Genomic DNA, 13,950 nt, shown 5'->3' on the forward strand with positions numbered 1-13,950 from the left:
ACAGGTATTTCTCCTTTAGCCATTTGTTTGTTTTCCTACACCTACCACCATAATCTCGATGTTTCTGATCCCTTCCACTAACACTGAGCCTCGGACGGACCCTATCGTCTGCAGCTGTTTGTATTAATTTTCATTACGACAGTGCACCACCATCACACCTGAGGACATACATACACATAATACCACCTGACAAAAGACATGTCAGTCGACAACCTCTCTCTCTCTCTCTCTCTCTCTCTCTCTCTCTCTCTCTCTCTCTCTCTCTCTCTCTCCATATTAATATTTTCCTCTATTTACACTTATTCTTCCACTTTCTTATCGTTGTCTTTACCTCTTCCTTTCTAGCAATCTATGCCATCCTTCCTCTTTCCTTCCGCTACAGTCGCTCACATTTTTGGGGAGCTCCAGGCAAACAGTCCACCCACAGACGCACACATACTCTCCATCTTATACATACCATCCGAAAACAACACGTAACCCACACCACTCTGCATTGATAATTCTTAGTTTTCTTGCGATGAACGCTACGTGCTAGTCCTGCCTAGTGCCAGTTTCGTCGCTGGTGCTCTCTCTCTCTCTCTCTCTCTCTCTCTCTCTCTCTCTCTCTCTCTCTCTCCCCTTACCAACCTGCCTTTGAAATATGGTTATGCGATGCATATATCCCGGCAGCTGAAAATAAATATTGCGCCAGACGTCTGTCTCATAATTCTACACCAGTTACTTGTTACGTAATGCATAACAACTACACATATGTACAGTATGGGGAGAGAGCTTTTTTACTTGTGAGGCTCCATCCCCTGAACTTCCTTTACCTACAATTTTGCAATTGCGCAAGGCTAGCTCGCAGTGCTCATGTTAGTTACAAGTTGTTGAGAGATATGTGGAGAAAAAGCGTTTGTGGAATGAATGCCAGTACGATCCTAAGTCCGAGAGGGAAACTTGAAAGCCAGCGAAATAGTGGCTGTGCGCCACCGTTTACAAACCCAATGCTCAGGCGAGAGTAGCTATGGTATGGCTTCTACTTCCCGTTAAATCACCCAGATTTACTTGCGGCCCCATTCTAAACTGTGGAAGAAACATGAAAGAAGGCACCTCCCTAGCCATCTCTAACTCTGCCTTAACTGCCGATAGCGACAGAATATACGATCTTAGAACTGCATTAAAGCGCCTCAGGAATATGTACGTTGTATCGATTAGTGGTTATAACTTGAAGTTGACGGCTCTAATGACCCTGGCAGTTTATTGGCCTGAAGCCTAAATAACGAACAAATTAGGGTGTTCTGAGGAAGAATTTTAATTGATATCAAAGTTGTGGAAAACTGTAGTGAGATCAGCCTCCTAAACGACCCCTAAATTCATCATGTGCATTTAAGATACATTGCAGGGGACAGCAATTTTTGAAGCACAGCAGTCTGACTTTACAAGAGGACGACCAATGTCTTATAATCAGAAACCCACAGATTATGGGAACATTGAGCAGAGACATTCAAAAGTAGATGGAAGTTTGTACGGTGCGTAATAATAATTAGAAGTCTGTAGTTACGATATCGTTCGACCCGGACTCAGGAGAAAATTCAATTCTCCATACAACCAAAACATAAAATCACAAACAAATAAAAGAATTCAATGATATTCTACCACTCTAAGTATCTCTATGAAAAAGGTAATTGGAATTACCTAAACCTTCATTTACACAATCGTGTCTTGTTATCTTTCCTTCTCATGTATTCCTACAGATGGCCCTGGTTGTCGGAGCTCGCCCATGACAAGCGCTTGTATACGTCATGCCCTGGCGAGAACAGGCGTTCAACTACAAAATGTAAACAATGGTGGGCACTAGTCTCGCCGAGTCGCATGCTTGACCTCTGGCACGTACACTTCTAGGGTACGATAAGAGGCAAAAGCTCTTTTTCACTCCTCAGTGGAGGCGGTATTATACTGGTGACAGCCGTTCAAAATACAGTAAGCAGTAAATGTGGCTCCAGTGGGTCTGTTAATCTGAGATAAGTCCTATGTATATCTGTATCCTGCTGTTACTGTTTGTAAACTGAAATGTTTAAGGTTCAAAGCGCTACTTGGTATCTGGTATGCCTTGATGGTCCACAGGCCGCCTCACTGTTCAAAGGCATGACGAAACCAAACTAAGCTAAGACCAAACTTAACATCTCTCATGCGTCATTCAAGTTACTCTGTACTCTTAAAGAGACGGGGGCACTACAAGTGTAGAACTCTCTCTTGTTACTGCACAAGTTACTAGAAACAGGAACACTGCTTTGACATGCTGAAGCAAAACAGTGGTCTGTGAGCTGCTATGGAAACAACAGAGTGGCCTGTAGACCAAGGTGGCCCAGAGACCAGATTGCGCTTCAGCCTCTGTTGAATGATAAGTGATGCAATTATTCAAGGTATGCCTTAAGTTGCATACATTAATACAGCCTATCCCAATAGTCTGAACATACTGAGGTCCACACTTCTGTTGCATTCAATGGAAACGGAATCAAAATTTATGAAGATTTAACACAGGATTTCTGAATGAGTTCCCAGAGTGATTCACACACCATGGTTCATGTGCAGGCCTGCCCAGGTTCATATTCTTAAAGCAGCGATTAGACCACAGCCAATCCCAATTGTTCATTCTGCCCTTGGGGCTGGATGATAAATTGTTACCTGGCTTAGGCTAGGGTGTGTGTATGTACACATAAAAATAAAGACATGGTACATATAAACGAGGTTAAGAGGTGGAGCAACCCTACTGTTGAATTCTTTTCCCAATAAAACTAAAAATGATAATCACATACTCACACAAAAGTGTATAATTAAACCCCACAACACAAATAGTAATCACACACACACACATGCTTATCATTGGGTGTTGCTGGACTCCACCTGTAAGTTGTTGCACAAGTGTGAATCACCTTTGACAATGCTGTTTCAGTCAGTGGATGGAAAGGCATACAGTCATGTTAGGTTCTTGCTTCTGATTGAAGCACAGCCTGGTAAAGCATGCAGTTTGATACTATGTCACTTTTATATTTAACAGCTTTTTCATTTATGCACTCTTCATTCAACAAAATATAAAAAAAAATGTATTTTGTGAGGTATGTAGTTGTCAGTAATGTGAATCTTCTTATTGCAAGGTGGAATTTTCAGTGCATTGGGATTCAGGATATCTTTTTATTTATCTTATGTGTATCTGACCTTTCAGTTATGAACAATGACAGTGAAAGTGAAATCTGAGCATGTATATCAAGAACCAGTGGAGATTGTGGCAGCCACACACCTCACAAAATTCCCAAATGAATATGATCCAAATATCCTTTCCTGTAATGTTATTGAAAAGAGAAGAGATAGAGATGGAAGAACATATACGAAAAGAGTGGCTGCTGTTCGAAATGTTTTGCCAACAATTTTGAGAAGGGTAGGTTGTTTAATTGCGTCATCTGATATACGCTGTAGCATGATAGATAATAATATCTGACAGGTAAAAGTAGCATTTCATCATAATCTTGAAGTTTATAGATAGTAGTTTTTGCTCCTTTTTACTGTTTTACTTTCAAACATGCATTATTTAAAGGAAGCTCATGTTAAGGAGTCAGTACCTGACAAATATAGTGTTCACAAAAATCTTGTCCACCCTCTCATATTTTCAAAGGCAATGTCACACTTACATTTTATTACTATGACATTTCTCCTTGGGCCATGATTACCATCTGCTGACATCTGGGCATGGAACTGCCAAGGTCCTGAAGCATTCTAGGTCCTTGTTATAGGTACACGGTCTTGATCTCCTGAACGAGGTGAGGTATTGATGAGTTTTTGCAGGATGCATACTTGATTGGGTTAAGTTCTGGAAATTTCCCAGCAGTTGAACATTTTTTCACAGATAACCAGTTCATCATCTTTCTAGCAATTTGGCAGAGGGTAATGTCCTGGATAAAGCAATCATGCCCATGAACCTTCTAAAAAGGAAGAAGCCCTCTAGCATCTTAATGTGCTGCTCTCCATTCATTGTAGTGTTTTTAGATAAGAAGTACAACCCTGTCCTACCAATTGCACCATGAAAGAAACACCAGACCATCATACTATCTGGGTGTTGCACCACCTTCACTGTGTTAGTGAGTCATACCAGTTGGCACCCTCTGGCCTCCTCATCCTACTTCACTGTTGCGTGTTCACTTCAGTCCTTGTGTTCCTTTGAAAATGTGAGTCATTTGCATTTCATTTCCTTCATAAACCGGGGTTTAGCAGCTGGCTTGCTGTAGGGAATTTGAAGGTCCTTTGAGAGATGTTTCATATACGTTTTGGATGGTTTTTATTGGGTTGGCTGAATAGTGGGGATGCTTCAGTACTTCTTGTCATAGGAGGTTATGTGTAGATCTAGAAGTCTTCCTAGGTGACCAAGGATAGGTATTGGAGGTGGGATGACATTGTTTGGAAAGTCATGTGCACTGACATGTAGCTGCCTGATGCTGCATTCTGAACACCCAGTGCATCTAAAGATTTCACAATTTCTTGTTCCAGCCTGGAATTTGGGCTTTCTTCTTTTTACAAAGGTAAGAGCCAACTGTCTTGAAGCACAGGTGGAATAAATACAATGCCCTAAAGTGAAATTCTCAAACTGAATCGATAGCCGGGTGGAGTAAAGAAAGAATACTCCTCTGTAAAGATAGCCTGAGGCAGTTTACTGGTGTTCTCACTGTTAGAAACACTTGTCTCAGTGACCAGATATGAGGATTTCTCCCTGAACGAGAGTCATATGCAATGCATCTTGCCAATCTTAGCCATGAATTGCCTTTAAAAACACATGGAGGGTGAACAAGGGTTTTTGCAGATACTGTAAGTATGCAATAATGGTTGTCTGCATATTAATGATAAAAGATATGATTTAATTTTTGATAAATCGCTGTAATTGTTTACATGTAAATCTGTGATTATGAACAGGCATTATCAGAGCAACTAGCTAGTATTTATCATTTTCTGGCACATGCACTTCTGAGATAATGCCTACTTCTTACATATATACCTCATTCTGTTATTTGCATTACATATTGACCATCATCTTCATCTGCCCATATTTATCTCAATTTCTTTAGTTATACTTTGATTTAACATAAGCTTCATATGTCAACTTTGAACAGTTTTTAAATGGTAACTACCATTATAATTCATATTTCCTATTTACTTCTTCAGCCCTTAATATTTCCATTGTTTTACTCCAGGTGTACCTCTCTGAAAATTCATATTTGTTGCTTACACTTTGCTTTTCCACTAAACTTTTCTATATCTGGTGACTCACTATTTTGTAAATTTTTTGTGTAGCTCATGCAAAATGTGCAAGCATTCATACATTTTTGCCCTTGTTCCTAGTTTAGAGTTTCCTCTAATATGTCATTCCATCATCCATTTTTATAATCATATATTAAAGGTAATACTGTAGATGATAAGTAATTTTCCTCTTGTCTCCAAAAGTCTTTAAAGAGTTGGGAGTTTTGATTTTTGTATCTTTGCTTTTGAAGTACGCATTGAAGATTTTTGCTCAATTTTAGGTAGAAAGCTTGCAAGTAGATAATTTTGAAGTGGAAGAGGAATGTTTGTGGGATCGAAGATTCAGGAAATTCAGTGTCAGATGCCGCAACCTCTCTGTCACCGACTGGGTCACTTTGAATGAAGCTTCCCTTTTTGAACCTCATAAGCAGAACCCAAACTGGTAGGAGTATTATAATTTTTTGATAATTAGAATCCACATTAATAGAATTAAGACAAGATTTTCTGAATGTGGATAAGTGGTGTACTCATTACTCTAAGCATTATTCATGATTCATGTTTTTGAAACACCCTACTACCTCCATGCCACATTATTATTTAGTTCATTAATTTTTGTAAGATCCCTGCTCTCAGTACAATTGTGCATATATGTAAATGAGTCCCTGAAAGTCAGAAATACACAGTAATGTATAGAAAAATATGTATAGTTATGTAAATTAATAATATGTTGAAGGTATGACTAGAATGTGTATATATGTATATGTCTGTGCGTATATATATATATATGTATATGTTGAGATGTATAGGTATGCATTTGTGCTGTGTGTGGACGTGTATGTATATACATGTGTATGTGGGTGGGTTGGGCCATTCTTTCGTCTGTTTCCTTGTACTACCTCGCTAACGCGGGAGACAGTGATAAAGTATAATAAATGATATAATGACTAGAATTAGTAAATCATAATTTTTCAGCTTTCCTGTGCATTGTCTATAGACATGGAGAATACAGTATATCTTCCCAAACCTAGATGCTCTGACTGCAGGATCCTCCAGATCCTAGTCATTTTGCAAATCTGCTGGTGTCCAGATCTTATTTGAGTTCTAAGATAAATATGCCATTCTGAACATTTTGTTCAAGTGAGTGCATGGGTACTTGGGTTAATCATCTACTCATCATAATAAATGACAACATTGTTGTATTACAGTTGTCCCTTGCCAGCCATTGGTTTACATTTCCGGAAAATCCTAGGCTGCCAAAACTGCAGTGGTAAGGTACTAGGCCTTTTGGAAATGGAGATTGGTTGGTTTGTTAGGGGAAGTGAGACCTTTGAGAGACATAACTAAAATCTTCATTTGAACACTTTATGCTATACTTCAAAAACTTGTTTCTATTCCATATTATTCCCACTGACTACCCATGAACACCATTGCTGTACTGTCACTACATGCAAGGCTATTAAGCAAGTCCACTTTTTGCTCTAACACTTTACTCTCCTTCACCTCTTTGAGTTAGCACTAATTTTATCACTAGCTTTACAGTCAGAGGTCATATTGCAATTTATTTGTAGGCAAAAAGCACCCAAAAATTTAAAGTTACAGTTCAAATGTTTGTATCGAGATCACCAATGGATTTCCTTGCATGGTAAGAGTCACAGTAAGAAAAACAATACTGGTAGAGTGTGGGTGACAAGGTCAGGGTGACATGATGACCTCACTTGCACTTTACTGTGCATACCTTGCCACCGCTGCACTGGATCTTGCTGGGCTTTGCTAGAAGCAGCCTGCCTGTGCTTGACAATCATCTGAAGGAAACCATGGATACTCAGAATTTGTTTCACTGGATGATAAAATGGTATACATTATTTTAGGCATGTATATTCCAGAATGCAGTTATCATTACTGTGATAAGCAAGGGACTTTTCCACCTTTCTACTGAAAATTTGTGCACAAATTCAACATAAAACACACAATATACGTGTAAAATCTTATGTATAATTATCATCCCAAAACCTAAAATACATTCCAAACCTGACACCTTTTCATGCCTACTCATCTGGGTTTGGGAGGATGTACAGTATGTTAAATTATTGATTCATGTTTTGATGTATGAATAATCATTTTAATTACATATATCATGTAATTACATTTTACTGCTGCTTTTCTAAAAATTCCTCTGTGTGGTCACATCAAGACCTGACATGGCATACAGTGTAGTGTATTATGAGGAAGATGACATTTAAGACATTAGGGAAATACAGTTTTGAGTTGATAGTCCTGTGCATAAATTAAGATGTGTGGAAGCTTTTTATAACTGTAAACCAGAAGGTAACTTCAGGTTTACTCAGGAAATAAAGATACTATAAAAACTGAATTTTTTTTCAGGACACATTTTGAACAGGAAGGAACCATCACTGTGCATGGACTTGGCTCATTGGGCTCTCTTATTGAGATTTTTGGCAAGAGGTACTGTATAATTTAGTTTCTGAATGATTTGTTCATTTGTGGAATGTTTGATGTTGAAGTTACCACAGGTGAAAGTCCCTAACCACATCCAGGCCACTCAGGCCATTCCATGGTTTACCATGGCCATTTTACATGCCCTGGTTCATTCCAGTGACAGCATGTTGACACTAATATACCACATCATTCCAATTCACTCTATCCTGTGAACACCTTTTATCCTCCTGTATATTCATCCCCCAATCACTCAAAACCTTTTTCTCTCCATCCTCTCATCTCCAATTTGGTGTCCTTGTTCCCCCACTTCTGACATATACATAAAATATGAAAAAGAAATATAGATATTTCATACCTGTTTTCCATAGCCCATATTAGCGAGGTAGCACCAGGAACACACAAAGAAAGGCCTTATTTGCTTACATCCTTTCTGTAGCTGTCATGTGTAATGCAACAAAACCACACCCACTATTCACAACCAGGCGCAACAGACCTATCTGTGATTCTCTCCAGCTGCTTCACGTACCCTGGTTCAGTCCAGTGACAACATGTTGCTCCCTGTATATCCCATTGCTCCAGTTCACTCCATCCCATGCACACTTTTAACCCTTCTGCAAGTTCAGGCCCCAATCACTCAAAATATTTTTCACTCTATCCTCCCATCCCCAATTTGGTCTCCTCCTTTTCTTGGTCCAATCCACTTCTGACACATATATCCTCTTTGTCAACCTCTCCTCACAAATTCTCTTAATATGTCCAACCACTTTAGCACTCCCATTTCAGCTCTCTCAACCACACTCACTCTTCTTATTACCACACCTCTTAGCCAGACCTCACTTTCTTGTAAGAATCTGACAGGTTTGTTACAAATGTAACTACATACTTGTAATTACCTATTTGTTTTGTACAGGGAGGGAGTTTTGCACTCTTGGGGCAGCATCTCTTGCATGTGTGTGTGAATACTGTTTGTGTGTTATGGGGAGAGAGTTTTACATTTGTGCTGCCCTCATTCTTAATCATGTATATACGTACCATATCTTCACTTCCTATGTATGCACACACACACACAAAACCTATGAGTGTGTGTGTATATATATGTGTGTGTGTGTGTGTGTGTGTGTTACTGGACTTCGCCTGCATGAGATAAGGCTACACCACAAGTGAGAACTCTCCTTTGGCAAGGCTGTATGACTGTTAAATGATGAAATGGAATCTACAACTGGATAAGAGAGAACCTAATGGAACTCAGTGAGGAAAATTTCAGGAAATAGCCATGAAATGATTATCTAAATATTGGTACCTTCCAAAGCTGCAACTGGAAAATTTGAATTTACAGAGCACATTGATATGATAACTTAAAGCCAAATAATGAGTGGTATGATAATGAAGATCATTCAAAATAAGAAAATATTTATTTATTTTGTAAATACTTGCCATTTCCTGCATTCGTGAGGTAGCACACATAAGAATTAAAAGTGAGTACTGCTGCATTGTATGGCACCAATTATGCAGACAGAAATAATCAAACTATAAGGAATACAGAAACACTTCTCAAGCAGAAATGAATGTATGGAGCATGTGAATCTACAGCCAGAGATTGAAAGAACCTGAACTTTACAGTCAATAAGAATAAGGAAGATATATGATAAATACTTAGATGCATATAGATGGTATAAAGAACTCTTGATTTAAAAGCAGTTCATCAAGAAAGATACAAAGGCATCAAATCTGGAATAATCCCTGAGAGTATAATCAAAAGATTTTGACAAATTTACAGGGTGTTCCACAGAGAATATTGATAGATCATTTATTACAATACCAGGAGAAATAAGAAAAATGCATTGAGTGACCACAGCACATTAAAAAGGCTTGACTGAATAATTATTCAAAGGGCAGTGCACTGGAGAGGAAACATGTAATTCAGCAAGCAAGACATGTGATGAGTGCTTCATGCTAGCACTGCCACTGTGGCAAAATTTCATTATAGGTTCTTGTAGGGAGGTGGGTATTCTATCCTTGCTTCTCTGTACATTTCTCAAGCTTTCTATAGGACACTTTATGTCAGTTTATCAGTGTCATCTAGGATGCTTTCAGTTTTCCGTGTTTTCATTTTTCTAAGATGCACTCATGATGATGGACCTTTACTTTCATTTACAGATTTTTGAGTGTGGGTGCTCAGCGTGCCATCTCCATTACTGAAAAGCTCATGGCTGAGAAGTCTAAAAGAATTATATCATTTTGGTATTCAGAGTTTCTGTTTGCATAATGGAATCAGGTATGGCAGAACCTCTTTATCTTGCTTTTCTGTAGTTTACATTGCTGTAAGACATACAAAATATGGAAACTGATAGTTATTGTAACCTACCACCAATCAAATGCAAACTGGGGATTTTGTTTAGTAATCTTTGTATTACTAATATGTTTGAATTTTTTTCATTGTAATAGTAATGTCATTGCATACCCCCACCAGTGTCTCTTGAGTACATCCAGTAGTATCACCCCACATATGTAAATATATTTACGAAACATAGCTGCACATGTATTTGAACATGCAGATCTCTTACATGAGATTAGGTTTTGTTTATACTCCTTGACTGTCTTGAACTTTTTTCTTTTTGTCACTAAAGATGTCTGAACAGCTTTCCAGATGAAATACAGGTTAACATTGTAGCTAAGTTGCTTAGTTTTCTTAGGAAATAGCATGTAGGGTATACACAGAAATATAGTTGTTTTTATTTCAAATTTTTCTTTTATTACTTTCCAGATGTCAGACAATAACAATGCCATGTTCTGCAGCCAGTTCAGTTAACGCAAAAAAAAAAGAAGGTGTCTTCTGAAGATATGTCAAGTTTTCAGTGCCTTTGACACATATCAGATTTATCCTGTATAGGATACCACTGAAGCTAGTTGTCTAGCATTGACACTTTTTATATGATAATCTACTGTTTTAGCAGATGAGAGATTCTTAAACTGTACAAAGACATGACTCAAAACAAATACATTAAATTTTTCCGTGCAACTTTGACTTTATATAAAAGAAATATTTTGTTTCATTGTAACATTCAGTGAATATCCATGTTAAGAAAATGAAAGCTAGATCTGATTGTACACTGATTTTTCTTTGTCCATGGTATATATTACGATAGTTATCTTGGTGGGTGATTATAAGGTTATGGCAAAAATTCAGGAATTTTCAAAACAAAGTATTGCAGTAGATGATGAAAATGCAGTTCATCATTTTATGAAGTATGGTAGTCATGCCAGTAAAATAAGAATAGAGACTGACAAAAAATTGTGAATGTGGATAGACGTTGAACATACTTAAGAATCATTCATATATGGCAACTTGAAATTCTCATAATTTCATTCGGATTTTAATAAATATTCTGTAGAGTCAAACAAGAAACAAACAAAATGTAAGTTTGTAAGAATAGCAGAATTTTAAAATCTTGAAAGCGAAAGCATAGGTGCTAAATTATCATATTTAAATCATGTTCAGTCCAGAATTTTTGCAAATGCTTGGGGCATTGTCCATGTTGCCCTTTCAAGTTTTAAGTCTAATATTAACACTAAATGCATATATGAAAGTGCTGTAAATGATGATTTGGTGGTCACTCAGCCAAAGCAATTGTCTTGACTCCTTATGTAATAATTATTAGGATAATAAGAAGGACAAGGTTTAGGGTTGCTGGAGGATGTGGACTCAAATATAAGGGAGACGAGGTTGATGATGAGTCCTTGCAGTTGATTAGTTTTACTGAGATAAGTTTATAACAGTGGTTATTCCAAATTTACCTAATAAATATATTACCAGAGAAAGGACACATTATGTGGAAAATTAACAAACTCAACAGTTTTACTTTTCTCAGAGAATTCTTCGATGTGTGATGACCAGCTAATCAGCAATGAAAAATATGATTAACACCTAGTCTCATAGAAACCTTCAGATATTTATTACCATCCTCATTTGTTGTGTAATGTGATGACATGACAAATATGAAAAATAATAAATTATAATAATAATAATAATTATAAAATCTTTTTTTGTAATGTATCCAGAATTTGAAAGGTTAGTAAATATAGCTTTGGACTAATCATGAGTTGTGATGTTTTCAAGTTTGACCAGTAACAGTGCACTGTATTTTGTATGTCCTAGAACAGTAATCATTCCAGTTTTTCTTCATTATGCTATTACATCTATTCTTTTACCAGATCTAATTGTCTGATAAATTAATCATATTCTCTAAATTGTTACTGATTATGAATGACAAAGAATCCAAAAAATACAATTTAATGTTTTGTACCTACATTAGGATTTATTGGCTAAGAGCAATAGGTCACTGATGCTCTTGGACTCACAATATTATGTGTCATGGATACCCTCTCGTACAAACACTAGTGCCTTCAAGAGTGTATTTATATTAATCTAGATTGTGATATTAAAAAAAAAAAAGGTAACTGCCCGGGAAAAGCATGTAGTAGACTTCAGTATCACTTTACAGTATAAATCTTATTGTTTGTTAATACTAACAGGCTCAAAGAGTTAGAGAATATGTTAGGCTGGATAAACTTAAAATTATTAGTACTGTGCACTTGTTGCTTTTAAGGAATATGTATATTTAGGGATATGATATATGTAAAACATTTCATAAGTGATATTATTGTTTATGATTGATACAGACAAGAGTTGTTAATAATTATTAATCTATTTGTTTAATGCTGTTTATGAATGTTTCATTTTTACTTTGTGTTGTACATTGCAATTAGATATTATGAGCCATTATATACAGTTCGCACAACATATGGTTTTTGAACATTTAAACTTCATTACATATGCTTAGATGTTTGCGTCACCTGTAATGATTGTTTGCAATACAAGATGGCAGTAAAATTCAAAATCATTTGATATCTGTACATGCAATATGTACTTTTTCACCTACTTCAGTTTGTGCATTATGTTATTTTATATTTTTGAATGTTTGTTGGTCTGTCTGTTATTATTTCATCCATTCCCATTTCCTTGGAGATGATCAAACATATACAGACATGCTCCTCTTAGTGATTTTTTTCCTAGAGAATTGGGATTCTCTAACACTGCAAGGTGCTCAATGGCAGGAATGCATTATTCCATACAGTAGAGAAGAATACCATTTATATTATAGCTTCCTCAACAGGAAGGCTTGTTATGCATATTCACTTTCTTCTTTTGTGTTCAAAATGCAGCATACATTTTGTATGACTTTAAAGGAACAGTTCAGCATCCATAGAACACCGCTTTATATATATATATATATATATATATATATATATATATATATATATATATATATATATATATATATATATCACATAAAAGAATAAAAACTTCTAGTGCAGATTTTTCCTTTCATTTATACCCATCACATTTATCAAATTTCAGAGCCACTCCTATTCAGTTCATTGGACAATGCCGAAACATTCATGTTAAGTGATGTAGGGTAAGAGCAATGGTAGGGTGGATGCCTTTTCATTAGTTAACACAGGTTAGATGGTTTGGGTAACTGTAAGAACGTAAAAATTATATCCAAAACTCATGCAAAACTGGTTACTGGTTTCAAGGACGATGTGGCTGGGAAAGCTGCTGCCTGTCAACGCTGAAGTCAATGGCAGAATTGTCAGTGTACTTTCAATAGGCTGGTGTATCTGTTCTGTTTAAGCTCAGTTGTGTTTGTATAGAGTGGGACGACAACCTCAAACGGTTTATGTAGACTTCAAACACACATTTTGTGCAACAGTCACTCACAGTTTAAGGTGGAAAAAGAATAACTTAACAATACTGGTGCAGAAAATCGATACTTAAAATTCGTTTTTTTTCATATAATAAGAATATAAACAAGGACATCCGCGGTGTTGCGGTTACCATTACTGACCGTCACGTATACATGAGACCCTCGCATCATACTGGGCATTTACAACTAGGTTCCTAATGAGCCTTGTACAACTGTTGCAGCTCACTGATAACAAGATAAGAAGATTCTGAAACGTCTGACTGGTAGCTATAAGTGTGAAATAAATGACGACAGTACATTAGCATGGATATCAGTACTATTCCTGTTGGGAGTATGCTTCCTAGCAGGAAGACCAATAATATATATATATATATATATATATATATATATATATATATATATATATATATATATATATATATATATATATATCCCAGTCCCTGGGACTGGAAAGAAAAAA

At 36.7% G+C, this 13,950-nt stretch overlaps 1 protein-coding gene across 4 annotated transcripts; it reads left to right on the plus strand.

The window, feature by feature from the left end:
- Positions 1 to 1,764: 1,764 nt before the first annotated feature.
- On the plus strand, positions 1,765 to 13,099 carry LOC139753678 (PRELI domain-containing protein 2-like). Of its 4 annotated transcripts, none has more exons than XM_071670350.1 (6): positions 1,765 to 1,885; positions 3,206 to 3,418; positions 5,547 to 5,707; positions 7,648 to 7,728; positions 9,880 to 9,997; positions 10,487 to 13,099. In XM_071670350.1, exons 2-5 carry the CDS (start codon positions 3,215 to 3,217, stop codon positions 9,986 to 9,988), a joined length of 555 nt encoding a protein of 184 aa, XP_071526451.1. In that variant the 5' UTR covers positions 1,765 to 1,885; positions 3,206 to 3,214; the 3' UTR covers positions 9,989 to 9,997; positions 10,487 to 13,099. The 4 variants fall into 4 exon arrangements, with proteins under 4 accessions (XP_071526451.1, XP_071526450.1, XP_071526453.1 ...); XM_071670349.1 differs by having other exon boundaries at positions 1,806 to 1,962; XM_071670352.1 differs by lacking the exon at positions 1,765 to 1,885 and adding an exon at positions 1,971 to 1,988.
- Positions 13,100 to 13,950: the final 851 nt, after the last annotated feature.

Source organism: Panulirus ornatus, chromosome 15 (assembly GCF_036320965.1).
Source record: "Panulirus ornatus isolate Po-2019 chromosome 15, ASM3632096v1, whole genome shotgun sequence".
Taxonomy (NCBI): Eukaryota; Metazoa; Arthropoda; class Malacostraca; order Decapoda; family Palinuridae; genus Panulirus; species Panulirus ornatus.

Bases quoted from the DNA above. Each gene is read 5' to 3' on its own strand.
- LOC139753678 (XM_071670350.1), top strand. From the start codon at position 3,215: ATGACAGTGAAAGTGAAATCTGAGCATGTATATCAAGAACCAGTGGAG. The intron at 5,708-7,647 runs GTAGGAGTATTA...ATTTTTTTTCAG, and splicing joins CATAAGCAGAACCCAAACTG to GACACATTTTGAACAGGAAG. The intron at 7,729-9,879 runs GTACTGTATAAT...TTTCATTTACAG, and splicing joins ATTGAGATTTTTGGCAAGAG to ATTTTTGAGTGTGGGTGCTC.